Raw genomic sequence first — 18,627 nt, 5'->3', positions numbered from 1 at the left:
TTACGTTCTCGGATCATTTACTTGCACATTTACGTTCTTTAATATGGTCCGAGTTCATAATTCTTATATCGAGGCCCTATATATATATATGATACGTTGTTGAACCCGTTTCCGGTTTTAACACAACGGTAGAGGGAGGATCTTACAGGACATACTTAACGCATCCAATGTTGGTGATGTGATTTTCATAATACTTAGCTTTGATGTTTCTTTTGAGTCGTTATTTTGTTAAGTACTCATCTGGGGTCATTTTTAGACGTTTTAGAGCTCTAGATAAAAAAACGATCGTTTTTTTTATCTGGAGCTCTAAAACGTCTAAAAATGGCCTAGATGAGTCTGGTCTGAAGTGATAGTAGTTTCAGATCCTCCAGCATTCTTGTGACGCATCCTTCCTCCCTGGTCTTGTAGTTGTTGGAAATGAATGCCAGTGTTTGTATTCTTTCAAGTTTGTTTTTTCAATGTCTTTTTTTTTATAAAGGGTCCCAAATTATTGCACCATACTCAAGAATGGAGCACACCAGTGAAATAAGCAGTGTTTCAGGTTCCGTTTTAGAAAGCCTAAAAGTTGAGTTAGCTTTTTTTGCATTTTTTTTTGTAATATGGGTGTCCCATTTCAAATAGTCTGAAACGGTGAGACCAAGATATGGATTGTTTTTTACTTGCTCCGGTATATTTCAATTTAACTGAGGTGTAATTTGCGACGTTTTCCTTTTATGTTCATGATATAGCACTTTTTTTTCGTTAAATTTCATTCCCCAATTGTTTGCCCATTGTTCCAAACTGTGTAGGTCATCCGGTAATAATCGATGGTCTTGGTATTTGTTGATTTCTCGTTATATAGGACACAGTCATCTGCAAAGAGTCGTACCTTTGAACTAACACAATAATTAGATGATTTAGGTTTAGTCATATGTCTCCTGGAACAAGGGCGGGGGGGGGGAGGGCAAAAAAGAAACAAGGGAGGGGGGGCAGGAGGGGGAGGTTATACATGTATTGGATATATGAGAAATTTGATGATGATTTGCAAATAAATGAACGAATAGGCCTACAAAAACTTAGTCAAAAAGTCGATAAACTTGTCTGAGTGGTTGAACTTCTACACGCATTCGGTATACGCCCCATTAATTTCAAAGTATATAGCTCGTGTACATTATACATTCATATCCCAACATGAGAAACACATGTGCAAAGTCGTAATAAGTTTAATTTTCTTTCAGTAATATCATTAGATAAAAGTGACATTCACAAAAACCACAGGAAGAACACTCATATATCCGAAATGATTTTACCGGAGGCCACGGAGGGCCAGACGACCGAACTGTTGGGCAAAATATCGGGTAAACGATTGAAAACTGTAACCGGCTTTTTGTCCGTTTACTTTATACTGTTATCGTGACTTACTTGTTTCACCAATGTTTGTTTTTTAACATTTGAATTTTTAACAATTTTTATGCAGCAATGTAAGTATTAAAAATGAGATATAAAAATAGGTATTTGTGACCAATGTAAAACCTCTATAAGATAAGATGGATATTAAAATAAAATAAAATGCCTAACTAAGTCTAAGCTGGGTGGTGTGCTAGAGTTAGATAGTGGAGGAAAGCCAGAGTACCCGGAGTAAAGCCACCAATCAGTACCTGGCAATTATATAAACTGCGCCCCGCAATAACTAGGGATTTGAACTTGTGACGCAGAGGTCTTGTGATATGTCAGGATATCAAACTACACAATCTATTAGACATTGTTCAGACTACATGGTTATAAATATGACTCTTTCACGGTTTAATTTATTTGTTTGAACAGATGATATTGAACATTAACATCTGCCTTTCATTGATAATCTACATGCATACAGGTATTTTATATAGCTTTACTTTGACAGTGCCCACAGTGCTCCAGATAGAACCAGTTGGTCGTTGGTATGAGGCACTGTGTGCTCGGCGACGTCACAAACACTCTCTATCTCACCACTCCCTTGAGAGTTCCAGTTCCGATGAAAGCGATGATGAAGATGGCATGGACGATGATGGCGATGATGCTCTATTGTTGGGGCTTGACCCTAGGGAATGGAAGGTGAGCTCTCTTATCTAATGTTTATGCCCTAGTCCTTATTTTTTTGGAGGATTTTAGGGGGAAGCATATAAGCAGTAATTGTCTTACCTCAATAATTTTACAACAGGGCTTACAATATGAAGGTCTATCACAATCAACCACAACATCTGTAAGAAACATGTCACTTCCATTCATTTAGTAATGGAGTGGGATGAGCAGTGGCCATGGTATAACAGAAGACAATTGTATCTCTAGCTGTGTTAAATATTTGATCTCTGTTTTCGTGAAATTAATGTAAATGACATGTTTGTTGTGTACAACCTTTCATTGTTTTAACCTGACAATTGTCTGAATTATTGTTTCAGAACCAAGACCATTATGCAGTTTTGGGTTTAAAAAAATTAAGATACAGAGCTTCAGAGAACCAGATAAAGAAAGCATGTAAGTAGACTAAGTCTGGTACAATAATTCACATCTTATCTAGATGGATACATATTAGTGGTGTCCGATTAATCAAGTTTGTCGAGTATTGTTGGTTTGGGGTGTTTGACCACTTAATCAAGTAAGAAATCTGTAATTGAGTTTCGTCAGAATGGTCATGATAAACGAAAGTGTATGATTATGCAATCATTAAAATGTGCAAGAAATGTCACTGAAAACTTGTCACAATAAATAGCCTCTGTGTGTTGATGCTCATGTCATTTCGAATATCAAGTGTCTAAATGCATTGAAGAGCGCATAAGCATTGAGTAGTGATGTAAAACCTTCAGAGGAATATGATTTTATTTGTGAAAACATAAGTGACCTAAGATTAAAGAACATGGCAACATGTGAGCCTGTAGAAGAAAGTTTGTACAATTTTCCTGGAAAACCTACACAGTCAAATATAATTGATTTTAATCAATCATCGATTGGTTACACAAAACTGAAGATTGATCCTAAAATTTCAACCGATTCCCAACACCAATACATATATATGTTAACGATATATATTTTCTATGGAGTAAAATGATATCTGTAATTGTTATGAAATGGAGAACATTAGGTTTAAACCTTCCAACAAATGTCAACTCTACAATAATCACTACTTCTGAAGATTGATTGACGCTGAATTAAGTGTCTGATCACCGAGTGTTGTAATTTCTGACATAAAATGCTTGACAGAAAAGTAGGAGGAGCCAATCCAAATCTGTTGATGTTAGGTCATAAAAAGTGATTGTGATGAACCAAATTGACAATGGTTATTTTGTAGACAAAAACAAAGTGCTGAAACATCACCCAGACAAGCGGCGGGCGCGAGGTGTGGTGGTGAAGGGAGAAGGAGACGATGACTACTTTACCTGTATAACACGAGGTGGGAGAGGGTTATACTTAATATAGAGGAACAGTTTATCTTCATCCATGTCATTCAATTTATCTTCATTCATGTCATTCAATTTATCTTTTAAGTCTATTATTAAAACAGCATTCATTTTCAGAGTGGTAAAATGATAGAAATGATAAAAAATTTCATATCTATTCTATGGATTTATGACTTATATGGGTTTATGTAATTTTATAATTCTTTAAAATTTGCATATGGGAATGGCTCCAGCAAGGAAAGAGTAAAGGAACATAAATAAATAAATAAAAAAAAGTAAAAAAGAAATGAAACATATCCTTTTCAGCTTATGAGGTTCTGGGTTCACGGACCAAGAGACGATCATATGACAGTGTGGACCCTGAGTTTGATGATAGTGTGCCCAGTAATAACCAGCAAACAAAAGAATCCTTCTATACAACGTTTGGACCAGTGTTTGAACGCAATGCCAGGTTTGTACCTCACCTATAGTTATACACTCACTGTATAATCCTTATGTACACTGTAGATGTGAGTAATCTGTAGCAGAAACTAGATACCTCTACCTTTTCAGAATTATGCCCCTTTGTTACAAAACCATTCAACAACCACTCCTCCTTAACTACTGAAGTGATTTCAATAAAACTTTATGGCACTAATCCTTATAACTGCAGGGATAGGTTGTGGGGTGAGGGAGAGTGTATGTTGACCTCCTGGAGGACAGTTCTAGATTGTTCTGTGCTGTCACATAGATAGTCAAGTTTGAACTATATTTAATCATTTAAACAGGAAATTTGTGTTTTGTTTGCTTTCCTTGCATGATAAGGTTATCTGTATGTGTTTGATTTGTTACATCAATACATACATTACTTGATAAAAGATAGAGACAGTTTGATGATGCATGCATTATTTATTGCAGATGGAATAACAACAAGAAAAGAAAAGTTCCATTGCTTGGAGATGAAAATGATACAATTGATAGTGTTAACCACTTTTATTCCTTTTGGTAAGTCATACATGGAGTTATCTTTTCTATAGGAGCAAGATTTTAATTAACGTACAAATAGCACGGATTAAATTCAAGCTTTTAGATTTAATAACTTTCTCAGATTTTCCGTTAGATTATCCATTTAATAGATTATCCATTGGTTAAAAACTACTTTAATCACAGTCTGTCTAATGATATATAAGTTTGAAGTTGAGTACTGTTAGAAATTTAACATAACTTGACTGTGTGTAGATATTTTTAGGGTCATCTGACCAGAAGGGTCAGGATGACCTATAGTCATCATGCACCGTCCGTCGGCGTGCGCTGTATATAAACTTTTCATTCAAACAACTTCTTTTCAATAACCCTAAGGCCTAAAGTACTCATATTTGGCTTGTAGCATGCTGGAATGAAGAGCTACCAAAGTCTGGTAAATTAATGACCTTGACCTACTTTCAAGGTCACAGGGGTCAAATAGGCTAAAATCTTTGAATGACTTCTTCTCAATAATCGTAAGGCCCAGAATACTCATATTTGGCCTGTAGCATGCTAGGATGAAGGGGTACCAAAGTTGTGAAAATGAATCACCTTGACTTACTTTCAAGGAATTTAGAACTTCTCGAATTCTGCCAGTGTGATTTAGGTGACACTTGCATGAAATGATGAAAACCAAGATGGCCACCAAAGCTGCCATCTTGAAAACTTATTTTGATCTTCTTCTAAAGTTCTACCCACGCAGTTTGGCTGAAACTTGCATGAAATGATCTTAACATGGTCCCGACCAAGTGTTTTTATTTTTTAACCATGACACCATACCTAATTAATTTCCTATACGGCTGTTGCCAAGGTAGTCGGATGACCGTTAAGGCCCTTAGGCCTCTTGTTGTTTTTGTGGTTGTTATGGGACAATTATTATAAAGATGAAGAATGACAGGGCTACGATTGATGTTTTATACTTTATTAATATTGTTGTTTCATCTGCAAATCAAAAAATTTCTACAAAACGATTTAAAAGCTCCCAACCACTTAAGAAAGAACAAACAAATAATTTATGTTTTATACCGGGTAGTTATGATTTTGATGTTGGTATAGAATGTGTGATTTTGATGTTGAATATGTGATTTTGGTGTTGATAGTGAATATGTGATTTTGATGTTAAATATGGGATTTTATCCAACAGGTATGATTTTGATTCCTGGCGAGAATATTCATATCTAGATGAAGAAGAAAAAGAAAAAGGAGAAAAGTAAGTGCTAGGTTCTATTAATTTCTGAATATTACTCTGCTGTTCTTTATAGTTTTGGTTTGTTTTAAATTTCCAGTAAACTTGAAGTTGTACTTTTTAAACTCAAGCTGGTAAAACTAGAAAATCCTGTTTTATATATTTGTTAAACTGGATTTTGGTTCTGACAAAAAATTGAAAGCATCATAGTGATCTATTTTGCCAGTTCTACCACACATCAAAGTCATGATCAGATTAATGAGATTTTATACCAAAGTAAGAAAATTCTCGATGACCCAGTTCAGTAAGAAGCCCGGTGGAGATTTACAATTGAAGGTTTTACGTGGTTATTAACTTTTAATTTACAGTCGAGAAGAAAGACGGTGGATAGAAAAACAAAACAAAGCAGCAAGATTAAAGAAGAAAAAGGAGGAGAGTGCTCGAATACGTCTTTTAGTAGGTCTGTATTGGGCTGTCCATGAAGTTATGTACATTTATCAATTGTATACAGTAGAGGAGATGGGATCAGCCTGTACCTTTTAGTAGGTCTGTATTGGGCTGTCCATGAAGTTATGTACATTTATCAATTGTATTCAGTTGAGGAGATGGGATCAGCCTGTACCTTTTAGTAGGTCTGTATAGGGCTGTCCATGAAGTTATGTACATTTATCAATTGTATACAGTAGAGGAGATGGGATCAGCCTGTACCTTTTAGTAGGTCTGTATTGGGCTGTCCATGAAGTTATGTACATTTATCAATTGTATTCAGTTGAGGAGATGGGATCAGCCTGTACCTTTTAGTAGGTCTGTATTGGGCTGTCCATGAAGTTATGTACATTTATCAATTGTATACAGTAGAGGAGATGGGATCAGCCTGTACCTTTTAGTAGGTCTGTATTGGGCTGTCCATGAAGTTATGTACATTTATCAATTGTATTCAGTTGAGGAGATGGGATCAGTCTGTACCTTTTAGTAGGTCTGTATTGGGCTGTCCATGAAGTTATGTACATTTATCAATTGTATTCAGTTGAGGAGATGGGATCAGCCTGTACCTTTTAGTAGGTCTGTATAGGGCTGTCCATGAAGTTATGTACATTTATCAATTGTATACAGTAGAGGAGATGGGATCAGCCTGTACCTTTTAGTAGGTCTGTATTGGGCTGTCCATGAAGTTATGTACATTTATCAATTGTATACAGTAGAGGAGATGGGATCAGCCTGTACCTTTTAGTAGGTCTGTATTGGGCTGTCCATGAAGTTATGTACATTTATCAATTGTATTCAGTTGAGGAGATGGGATCAGCCTGTACCTTTTAGTAGGTCTGTATAGGGCTGTCTATGAAGTTATGTACATTTATCAATTGTATACAGTAGAGGAGATGGGATCAGCCTGTATTGATATTATAAAATGTTATTCTATGATTTCAGATAATGCTTATGCCTGTGATCCAAGAATACAGAAATTCAGAGATGAAGAAAAAGAGAAAAAATTAGCTCAAAAACGGGCGAAACAGGAGGCTGCACGGCAACGAGCAGAAGAGGAAGAAAGAGTGAGTATTTTATTGCAAATAATAATTTTCCTATATAAGGTATCCACATTCTTTCAAGATGTACTGTATACCAACTGTTCTACAGCATCATGTCAAGTAATTCAAGATGGATGAAATGTTTCCATACCTGATGATGGCCGGGAGGCTGAACATTTGTAAAGGAAGAGATATTTGTATTGTTTAATTATTATATTTTCTCCTCTGGAGGGTTATTGTTTGAAAATTCAACTTATTTCCGTTAGCAAATAAATTTCCCAGGTAATTATGTAATTAGTCAAAAACAGTTCAACTGCAAGTCATTTCAAGGCTTTTAACTTCGCTGTCTAATTGTTAGCTCACCTGGCCCGAAGGGCCGGTGAGCTTATGTCATATTAAGGTCATAGGTGAGCTCCGTGTCCGTCGTGATGGCGCGTCGCGTCCGAAACATGATGGTTCAACATTTCCTTCAATCGCTACTAGTCATAGAGTTCTGCATGGATTGTAACCAAATTTGGCCACAAACATCCTTGGGGGAAGGGGAACAGAACTTGTATAAATTTTGGCTCTGACCCCCCGGGGCAGGAGGGGCGGGGCCCAATAGGGGAAATAGAGGTAAATCCTATAAATCGCTACTTGTCCTAGAGTTCTGCATGGATTGTAACCAAATTTGACCACAAACATCCTTGGGGGAGGGGGAACAGAACTTGTATAAAATTTGGCTCTGACCCCTCGGGGGCAGGAGGGGCGGGGCCCAATAGGGGAAATAGAGGTAAATCCTTTAAATCGCTACTTGTCCTAGAGTTCTGCATGGATTGTAACCAAAATTAGCCACAAACATCCTTGGGGGAAGGGGAACAAAACTTGTATAAATTTTGGCTCTGACCCCACGGGGGCAGGAGGGGTGGGGCCCAATAGGGGTAATAGAGGTAAATCCTTTAAATCGCTACTAGTCATTGAGTTCTACATGAATTGTAACCAAATTTGACCACAAACATCCTTGGGGGAAGGGGAACAGAACTTGTATAAATTTTGGCTCTGATCCCCAAGGGGCAGGAGGGGCGGGGCCCAATAGGGGTAATAGAGGTAAATCCTTTAAATAGCTACTAGTCATAGAGTTCTGAATGGAATGTAACCATATTTGGCCACAAACATCCTTTTGGGAAGGGGAACAGAACTGTTATAAATTTTGGCTCTGACCCCCCGGGGCAGGAGGGGCGGGGCCCAATAGGGGAAATAGAGGTAAATCCTTTAAATCGCTACTAGTCATAGAGTTCTTCATGATTTGTAACCAAATTTGGCCACAAACATCCTTGGGGGAGGGGGAACAGAACTTGTATAAATTTTGGCTCTGACCCCACGGGGGCAGGAGGCGCTGGGCCCAATAGGGGAAATAGAGGTAAATCCTTTAAATCGCTACTAGTCATAGAGTTCTGAATGGAATGTAACCAAATTTGGCCACAAACATCCTTGGGGGAAGGGGAACAGAACTTGTATAAATTTTGGCTCTGGTCCCCGGGGGCAGGAGGGGCGGGGCCCAATAGGGGTAATAGAGGTAAATCCTTTAAATCGCTACTAGTCATAGAGTTGTGAATGGAATGTAACCAAATTTGGCCACAAACATCCTTTGGGGAAGGGGAATAAAACTTGTATAAATTTTGGCTCTGACCCCACGGGGCAGGAGGGGTGGGGCCCAATAGGGGAAATAGAGGTAAATCCTTTAAATCGCTACTAGTCATAGAGTTCTACATGAATTGTAACCAAATTTGGCCACAAGCATCCTTGGGCGAGGGGGAACAGAACTTGTATAAATTTTAACTCTGGTCCCCGGGGGGCAGGAGGGGCGGGGCCCAATAGGGGAAATAGAGGTAAATCCTTTAAATCGCTACTTGTCCTAGAGTTCTTCATGGATTGTAACCAAATTTGGCTACAAACATCCTTGGGGGAAGGGGAACAGAACTGGTATAAATTTTGGCTCTGATCCCCCGGGCGCAGGAGGGGCGGGGCCCAATAGGGGAAATAGAAGTGAATCCTTTAAATCGCTACTAGTCATAGAGTTCTGCATGGATTGTAACCAAATTTGGCCACAAACATCCTTGGGGGAAGGGGAACAGAACTTGTATAAATTTTGGCTCTGACACCCGGGGGGCAGGAGAGGTGGGGCCCTATAGAGGAAATAGAGGTAAATCTTTAAATCGCTACTAGTCCATAGAGTTCTGCATGGAATGTAACCAAATTTGGCCACAAACATCCTTTTGAAGGGGAACAGAACTTGTATAAATTTTGGCTCTGGTCATCCTGGGGGCAGGACGGGTGGGGCCCCAATAGGGGAAATAGAGATAAATCTATAATTCACTACTTGTCCTAGAGTTTAACTGGGATTATGACCAAATTTGGCCATAAACATCCTTGGGGGAAGGGGAACAGAACCTTGTATAAAGATTTTGGCTCTGACCCCCCTGGGGGCAGGAGGGGTTGGGCCCAATAGGGGATTTAGAGGTTTAATATTAAAATTCATTCAGAAAAGAAACAATGAACCTGTATGCAGAAACATTAATCTTGGCATTACAAACCAGGTGTGAGCGATACAGACCTCTGGGGCTCTCTTGTTGTTAGACATGCAAACTGTGTGATTAAGTTATATAGTTAATAGTTAATTTACAGAAACATGATGGATTTGATTGGTTCATTAGGTAATTTACAGAAATATGATGGATTTGATTGGTGCATTAGTTAATTTACAGAAATATGATGGATTTGATTGGTGCAATAGTTAATTTACAGAAATAAGATGGATTTGATTGGTGCATTAGTTAATTTACAGAAACATGATGGATTTGATTGGTGCAATAGTTAATTTACATAAATAAGATGGATTTGATTGGTGCAATAGTTAATTTACAGAAATATGATGAATTTGATTGGTGCAATAGTTAATTTACATAAATAAGATGGATTTGATAAGTGCCTTAGTTAATTTACAGAAATATGATGAATTTGATTGGTGCATTAGTTAATTTATTTGATAAGTGCCTTAGTTAATTTACAGAAATATGATGAATTTGATTGGCAAATTAGTTAATTTACAGAAATGTAATGGATTTGATTGGCAAATTAGGTAATTTACAGAAATAAGATGGATTTGATCCGTGCATTAGTTAATTTACAGAAATAAGATGGATTTGATCCGTGCATTAGTTAATTTACAGAAATTTGATGAATTTGATTGGTGCATAAGGTAATTTACAGAAATATTATGGATTTGATTGGTGTATCAGGTAATTTACAGAAATATGATGGATTTGACTGGTGCATAAGTTAATTTACAGAAACATGATGGATTTGATTGGTGCATTAGGTAATTTACAGAAATATGATGGCTTTGATTGGTGCATTAGTTAATTTACAGAAATATGATGGATTTGATTGGTGCATTAGGTAATTTACAGAAATCAGGGTTCGAAATTAACACTCGCACACTCGCCAAATGCGAGTTAGTTTTTGAAATGGCGAGTGGAAAAATATTGTACTTGCATTTTTTGGCGAGCGGGTGTATCGTTCGTCATTTCAAATACATATGTATAGTTACTAAATTTTCCAATCAATACACCTGTCCTAAATTGTGTGCCAAACTATAGCCTAAATGAATCGTGAATCGGAAGCACAACATTCCAAATGCAGCGTCTTGTCGACACTTTGAAATACTGTATACTTTCAAGCGTCTCAAAAACAGCGACATTGATTTGGTATTGAAAAGTTTAGAGGTGTTCCGTGAAAAATCTTTCTTCCTAATGTTTTAAGTAGTTTGCTAAAAGCATGCACAAGATGAAAAAGGACAAGTATAAATCCTGCTGTTATTTGCAGTTAAGTTTAGACAAAAACACTTTAATCATATATAAGGTTTTTTTTTTATATATTTTTTTTATTTGCACAAAATGCTAAATAATTGTCATTCTGAAAATAAAAAGTTGTCAAACTACACTTATATAGCGACACTAAAACGTAAAACATTTATTGTTATATACAATAAATAAATAAAATAGTTATCAATGAATTGGTTGATTTTAATACAAATTTCAAAGTGGCAAGCAAGTTTCTGATTTGGCGAGTTGAAATTTTACCAACTTGCCAAAAATGGATAGTGGCTTAAAAAGTTAAATTCTACCCCTGAGAAATATGATGGATTTGATTGGTTCATTAGGTAATTTACAGAAACATGATGGATTTGATTGGTGCATTAGTTAATTTACAGAAATATGATGGATTTGATTGGTGCATTAGTTAATTTACAGAAATATGATGGATTTGATTGGTTCATTAGGTAATTTACAGAAATATGATGGATTTGATTGGTTCATTAGTTAATTTACAGAAACATGATGGATTTGATTGGTTCATTAGTTAATTTACAGAAATATGATGGATTTGATTGGTGCGTTAATTAATTTACAGAAATATGATGGATTTGATTGGTGCATTAGTTAATTTACAGAAATATGATGGATTTGATTGGTGCGTTAGTTAATTTACAGAAATATGATGGATTTGATTGGTGCATTACTTAATTTACAGAAATATGATGGATTTGATTGGTGCATTAGTTAATTTACAGAAATATGATGGATTTGATTGGTGCATTAGGAACTCGGTTTTTGTTTCCCATAGATAAAGAAACAAGCACTTGAGGAAGAAAGGAAAAAGAAAGAAAAAGAGGAAGAAGAAGCTAAGGCACAGGTAAAGTATGTGGTGACAGAAATACATTTAACACCGAGTCATAGAGTTTAAACATTTATCTCTTGTAAGCATGTTTGTGGTGACAGAAATACATTTAACACAGTCATAGAGTTTAAACATTTATCTCTTGTAAGCATGTTTGTGGTGACAGAAATACATTTAACACAGAGTCATAGAGTTTAAACATTTATCTCTTGTAAGCATGTTTGTGGTGACAGAAATACATTTAACACAGTCATAGAGTTTAAACATTTATCTCTTGTAAGCATGTTTGTGGTGACAGAAATACATTTAACACAGTCATAGAGTTTAAACATTTATCTCTTGTAAGCATGTTTGAGTGGTGACAGAAATACATTTAACACAGAGTCATAGAGTTTAACATTTTTATCTCTTACATTTAACTATACAGTCATAGAGTTTAAACATTTATCTCTTGTAAGCATGTTTGTGGTGACAGAAATACATTTAACACAGAGTCATAGAGTTTAACATTTATCTCTTGTAAGCATGTTTGCGGTGACAGAAATACATTTAACACAGTCATAGAGTTTAACATTCATCTCTTACATTTGTTTTCTGTAAGCATGTTTGTGGTGACAGAAATACATTTAACACAGTCATAGAGTTTAACATTTATCTCTTTTAAGCATGTTTGCGGTGACAGAAATACATTTAACACAGTCATAGAGTTTAAACATTTATCTCTTGTAAGCATGTTTGTGGTGACAGAAATACATTTAAATTGAAATGAGTTTAAACTCGGTTAGAATTATTAGCCTGAGATGGCATTTAAACATCATATCCATATTGGTCCTTGCTGACCCCCAGGGGCATAGGGGCAGGGTCAAAAGGGTCTAAATAGGCTAAAACTTCAAAAATCTTTTTCTAGAATTCTGGAAATGGTAGAAAGAAGTGCCCTTTATAGATACATTATTTCCTCAATTTTCATAGGAAATGGGTCAAACTTGATTAGAGTTATTAGCCTGAGATGTAGCAGTTTATCATCCATATCGTTCCTTGCTGACCCCCTGGGGGACCAGAGGGGCAGGACCAAACAGGGTCAAAATGACTAAAATTTCAATACATTAATGAGTTCGAAGGTTTGATGGAAGCAAATACTTTTCATATATGAAAAGGTCAATTTGTTTATATGTCTTTGTTTCATTCTATATCTGAACTCAGGTTTTTTCTTAAACATTTCTAGATTATGTTCGAACATTTGAATAAACTGATCTGATTTCTTTACTTTAGGCTGCTGCAGCGAAAAAAGAAAAAGAGGCACAGAAAAAAATCCTGAAGAAAGAAAGGAAAAAAAATCCTGAAGAAAGAAAGGAAAGCATTGCGGACGTCTGTGAAGGTATATTTAATTCTTCATGTCTAAATCCGTCTGTGTAGGTATATTGAATTCCTCATGTCTAAATCCGTCTGTGAAGGTATATTGAATTCCTCATGTCTAAATCTGTCTGTGAAGGTATATTTAATTCTTCATGTCTAAATCCGTCTGTGAAGGTATATTGAATTCTTCATGTCTAAATCCGTCTGTGAAGGTATATTGAATTCTTCATGTCTAAATCCGTCTGTGAAGGTATATTATTCTTCATGTCTAAATCTGTCTGTGAAGGTATATTCTAAATCCGTCGTGAAGGTTTTAATTCTTCATGTCTAAATCTGTCTGTGAAGGTATATTGAATTCTTCATGTCTAAATCCGTCTGTGAAGGTATATTTGAATTCTTCATGTCTAAATCTGTCTGTGAAGGTATATTTAATTCTTCATGTCTAAAATCGTCTGTGAAGGTATATTGAATTCTTCATGTCTAAATCTGTCTGTGAAGGTATATTGAATTCCTCATGTCTAAATCTGTCTGTGAAGGTATATTGAATTCCTCATGTCTAAATCCGTCTGTGAAGGTATATTGAATTCCTCATGTCTAAATCTGTCTGTGAAGGTATATTTAATTCTTCATGTCTAAATCAGTCTAAATCAGATAAATAGAGTTTTCTGATAACTCCAGTATTGTACCTCTCAGATGTTACTTTTATTAAGAATAATCAGAGTGTTTAAGATGTCCTGTAACAAACTTACCAAACCTGTTGGAGGTCGTGAGACATATGATATAGGGACCGTGGTGACTGAGTGTATAAGATGTCCTGTAACAAACTTACCAAACCTGTTGGAGGTCGTGAGACATATGATATAGGGACCGTGGTGACTGAGTGTATAAGATGTCCTGTAACAAACTTACCAAACCTGTTGGAGGTCGTGAAACATATGATATAGGGACCGTGGTGACTGAGTGTTTAAGATGTCCTGTAACAAACTAACAAAACCTGTTGGAGGTTGTGAGACATATGATATAGGGACCGTGGTGACTGAGTGTATAAGATGTCCTGTAACAAACTAACAAAACCTGTTGGAGGTTGTGAGACATATGATATAGGGACCGTGGTGACTGAGTGTATAAGATGTCCTGTAACAAACTTTCAAAACCTGTTGGAGGTTGTGAGACATATGATATAGGGACCGTGGTGACTGAGTGTATAAGATGTCCTGTAACAAACTTACCAAACCTGTTGGAGGTCATGAGACATATGATATAGGGACCGTGGTGACTGAGTGTATAAGATGTCCTGTAACAAACTTACCAAACCTGTTGGAGGTTGTGAGACATTTGATATAGGGAATGTGGTGACTGAGTGTATAAGATGTCCTGTAACAAACTTACCAAACCTATTGGAGGTCATGAGACATATGATATAGGGACCGTGGTGACTGAGTGTTTAAGATGTCCTGTAACAAACTTATCAAACCTATTGGAGGTCATGAGACATATGATATAGGGACCGTGGTGACTGAGTGTTTAAGATGTCCTGTAACAAACTTACCAAACCTGTTGGAGGTCGTGAGACATATGATATAGGGACCGTGGTGACTGAGTGTTTAAGATGTCCTGTAACAAACTTACCAAACCTGTTGGAGGTCGTGAGACATATGATATAGGGACCGTGGTGACTGAGTGTTTAAGATGTCCTGTAACAAACTTTCCAAACCTTTTGGAGTTCGTGAGACATATGATATAGGGACCGTGGTGACTGAGTGTTTAAGATGTCCTGTAACAAACTTACCAAACCTGTTGGAGGTCGTGAGACATATGATATAGGGACCGTGGTGACTGAGTGTTTAAGATGTCCTGTAACAAACTAACAAAACCTGTTGGAGGTTGTGAGACATATGATATAGGGACCGTGGTGACTGAGTGTATAAGATGTCCTGTAACAAACTAACAAAACCTGTTGGAGGTTGTGAAACATATGATATAGGGACCGTGGTGACTGAGTGTATAAGATGTCCTGTAACAAACTTACCAAACCTGTTGGAGGTCATGAGACATATGATATAGGGACCGTGGTGACTGAGTGTATAAGATGTCCTGTAACAAACTTACCAAACCTGTTGGAGGTTGTGAGACATTTGATATAGGGACCGTGGTGACTGAGTGTATAAGATGTCCTGTAACAAACTTACCAAACCTATTGGAGGTCATGAGACATATGATATAGGGACCGTGGTGACTGAGTGTTTAAGATGTCCTGTAACAAACTTATCAAACCTGTTGGAGGTCATGAGACATATGATATAGGGACCGTGGTGACTGAGTGTTTAAGATGTCCTGTAACAAACTTACCAAACCTATTGGAGGTCGTGAGACATATGATATAGGTACCGTGGTGACTGAGTGTTTAAGATGTCCTGTAACAAACTTAACAAAGGCGAGACTATGATTAGGGACCGGGTGACTGAGTGTTTAAGATGTCCTGTAACAAACTGAGACATATGATATAGGGACCGTGGTGACTGAGTGTTTAAGATGTCCTGTAACAAACTAACAAAACCTATTGGAGGTCGTGAGACATATGATATAGGGACCGTGGTGACTGAGTGTTTAAGATGTCCTGTAACAAACTTTCCAAACCTGTTGGAGGTCGTGAGACATATGATATAGGGACCGTGGTGACTGAGTGTTTAAGATGTCCTGTAACAAACTAACAAAACCTGTTGGAGGTCGTGAGACATATGATATAGGGACCGTGGTGACTGAGTGTTTAAGATGTCCTGTAACAAACTAACAAAACCTGTTGGAGGTTGTGAAACATATAATATAGGGACCGTGGTGACTGAGTGTTTAAGATGTCTCCATATTTTACCACAAGTACTCCTAACTCTGGGTTGCAAGTTTGAATCTCATGTGGGGTATATGTAGTTGCCAGGTACTGACAGCTGGTCGGTGGTTTTTCTACGCCTCCACCATCTGAAGCTGGTCGTCCTTAAATGGCTGTTCATAGGACGTTACACTAATCAATTCAAATCAAATCAATTGTGAGACATAACCGATTAACTGTTATGAGAGATCTTTTTGCATACATGTGGTACTCTATTTTGCTGTCCTGTTCTTGACCTAAAAGAAACAATGTACATACATGTGTATTTTGTTGAAGATGATGGGTTGTTTCCAAACACCAGTTAAACATAAATGATAGAAATGTGATTACCTTTATGACAATAGTGGATTCAGTTCTATTGGCGGTTCATTTCAGGACATGGAATACTTTGCCACATCAGAACAAGAAAAAGTCTCCAATATGGCTGATGTTGACAGACTAGCTGACCTCCTGTCCCTAACGAAGTAAGTATGTCTGGCCATATTAGACTCACAAACTTGGAAAATCACTTTGATTGATGCCTAAGATATTATTAAGATATGAAAATGCCTGTTTTTGTCTCATCAAAGACAATAGTCAAGAAAGTCTGCTGTTGACAAAGTCAATCTGATTGAACTGAAATTTACTTATTCTGCATTATTGAGAAAAAATGGACAAAGATTGAAAAAAAGATTTTCACCGGTCACAGTATTTTGAGGTTAAATTAAATACTCTTGTTCTTTTATTCTAGGGATTAAAAACTTAAATTTGTGCTAAAGTCTACTTTTTGGAAAAGTAAATCTAAATTTTATCATTGGTCAAGTTCTTATTACTGTCTTCATGGGATCAATCGCATGGACAAATATTTGACTTGTTTGTCTTCTGTAAAATGGACTTTAGCAGTTTGTGGAATGGGGGAAAGGCGAGACAAATAATGGCCCACATCACAAAATATTTTGGTCAAGTTTGAATTTCTGGGTCATTGGACCAACATTAAAGTTTAAGTCACTGTGACAATTTTTAGAACAAAAAACATTGTCAGTACTCGCACGGCTTCATTTGTTTATTCTCGGTGAAAAGTTGAGGGGACAGGCATGGTAAATATATTGCTTCAGTAATACTCTGTATGCTTGTTATCAAGGATACATTGGTTTGATTCCTGCTAGAGTTCTCAACACAAATACAAGATACTTGTTATCAAGGATACATTGGTTTGATTCCTGCTAGACTTCTCAACACAAATACAAGATACTTATTATCAAGGATACATTGGTTTGATTCCTGCTAGACTTCTCAACACAAATACAGAATACTTATTATCAAGGATACATTGGTTTGATTCCTGCTAGAGTTCTCAACACAAATACAGAATACTTATTATCAAGGATACATTGGTTTGATTCCTGCTAGACTTCTCAACACAAATACAGAATACTTATTATCAAGGATACATTGGTTTGATTCCTGCTAGACTTCTCAACACAAATACAAGATACTTATTATCAAGGATACATTGGTTTGATTCCTGCTAGACTTCTCAACACAAATACAGGATACTTATTATCAAGGATACATTGGTTTGATTCCTGCTAGAGTTCTCAACACAAATACAAGATACTTATTATCAAGGATACATTGGTTTGATTCCTGCTAGAGTTCTCAACATAAATACAGAATACTTATTATCAAGGATACATTGGTTTGATTCCTGCTAGAGTTCTCAACACAAATACAGGATACTTATTATCGAGGATACATTTGGTTTGATTCCTGCTTGAGTTCTCGACATAAATACAGGATACTTATTATCGAGGATACATTTGGTTTGATTCCTGCTGGAGTTCTCAACATAAATACAGAATACTTATTATCAAGGATACATTGGTTTGATTCCTGCTAGACTTCTCAACACAAATACAGGATACCTATTATCAGGATACATTGGTTTGATTCCTGCTTGAGTTCTCAACACAAATACAGTATGCTTATTATCAAGGATACATTGGTTTGATTCCTGCTAGAGTTCTCGACACAAATACAGGATACTTATTATCAAGGATACATTGGTTTGATTCCTGCTAGAGTTCTCAACACAAATACAGGATACTTATTATCAAGGATACATTGGTTTGATTCCTGCTAGAGTTCTCGACACAAATACAGGATACTTATTATCAAGGATACATTGGTTTGATTCCTGCTAGACTTCTCAACACAAATACAGGATACTTATTATCAAGGATACATTGGTTTGATTCCTGCAAGAGTTCGCAACACAAATACAGTATGCTTATTATCAAGGAGACATTGGTTTGATTCCTGCTAGAGTTCTCGACACAAATACAGGATACTTATTATCAAGGATACATTGGTTTGATTCCTGCTAGACTTCTCAACACAAATACAAAATACTTATTATCAAGGATACATTGGTTTGATTCCTGCTAGACTTCTCAACACAAATACAAGATACTTATTAGCTCACCTGGTCCAAAGGACCGAGGTGAGCTTATGGGATACCGCAGCGTCCGGCGTCCGGCGTTCGTCGTCCGGCGTCCGTCAACA

General features: G+C 36.7%; 1 protein-coding gene across 1 annotated transcript in view; it reads left to right on the top strand.

Annotated features, from left to right (window-relative positions):
• Positions 1-1,142: 1,142 nt before the first annotated feature.
• Positions 1,143-18,627, top strand: part of LOC138305177 (dnaJ homolog subfamily C member 2-like) — a 34,993-nt gene continuing 17,508 nt past the window's right edge. Inside the window, 13 exon segments of the mRNA XM_069245601.1 lie at positions 1,143-1,337; positions 1,883-2,073; positions 2,418-2,493; positions 3,305-3,406; positions 3,720-3,864; positions 4,311-4,397; positions 5,560-5,625; positions 5,970-6,061; positions 7,030-7,151; positions 11,793-11,861; positions 13,116-13,172; positions 13,174-13,221; positions 16,459-16,547. Coding sequence (XP_069101702.1) covers positions 1,280-1,337; positions 1,883-2,073; positions 2,418-2,493; positions 3,305-3,406; positions 3,720-3,864; positions 4,311-4,397; positions 5,560-5,625; positions 5,970-6,061; positions 7,030-7,151; positions 11,793-11,861; positions 13,116-13,172; positions 13,174-13,221; positions 16,459-16,547 — 1,202 coding nt within the window. The 5' untranslated portion in view covers positions 1,143-1,279.

The sequence above is a fragment of the Argopecten irradians genome, chromosome 12, assembly GCF_041381155.1.
Source record: "Argopecten irradians isolate NY chromosome 12, Ai_NY, whole genome shotgun sequence".
Taxonomy (NCBI): Eukaryota; Metazoa; Mollusca; class Bivalvia; order Pectinida; family Pectinidae; genus Argopecten; species Argopecten irradians.
Note: the sequence above shows the minus strand (reverse complement) of the source record. Positions and strands in the feature narration are given on the sequence as shown.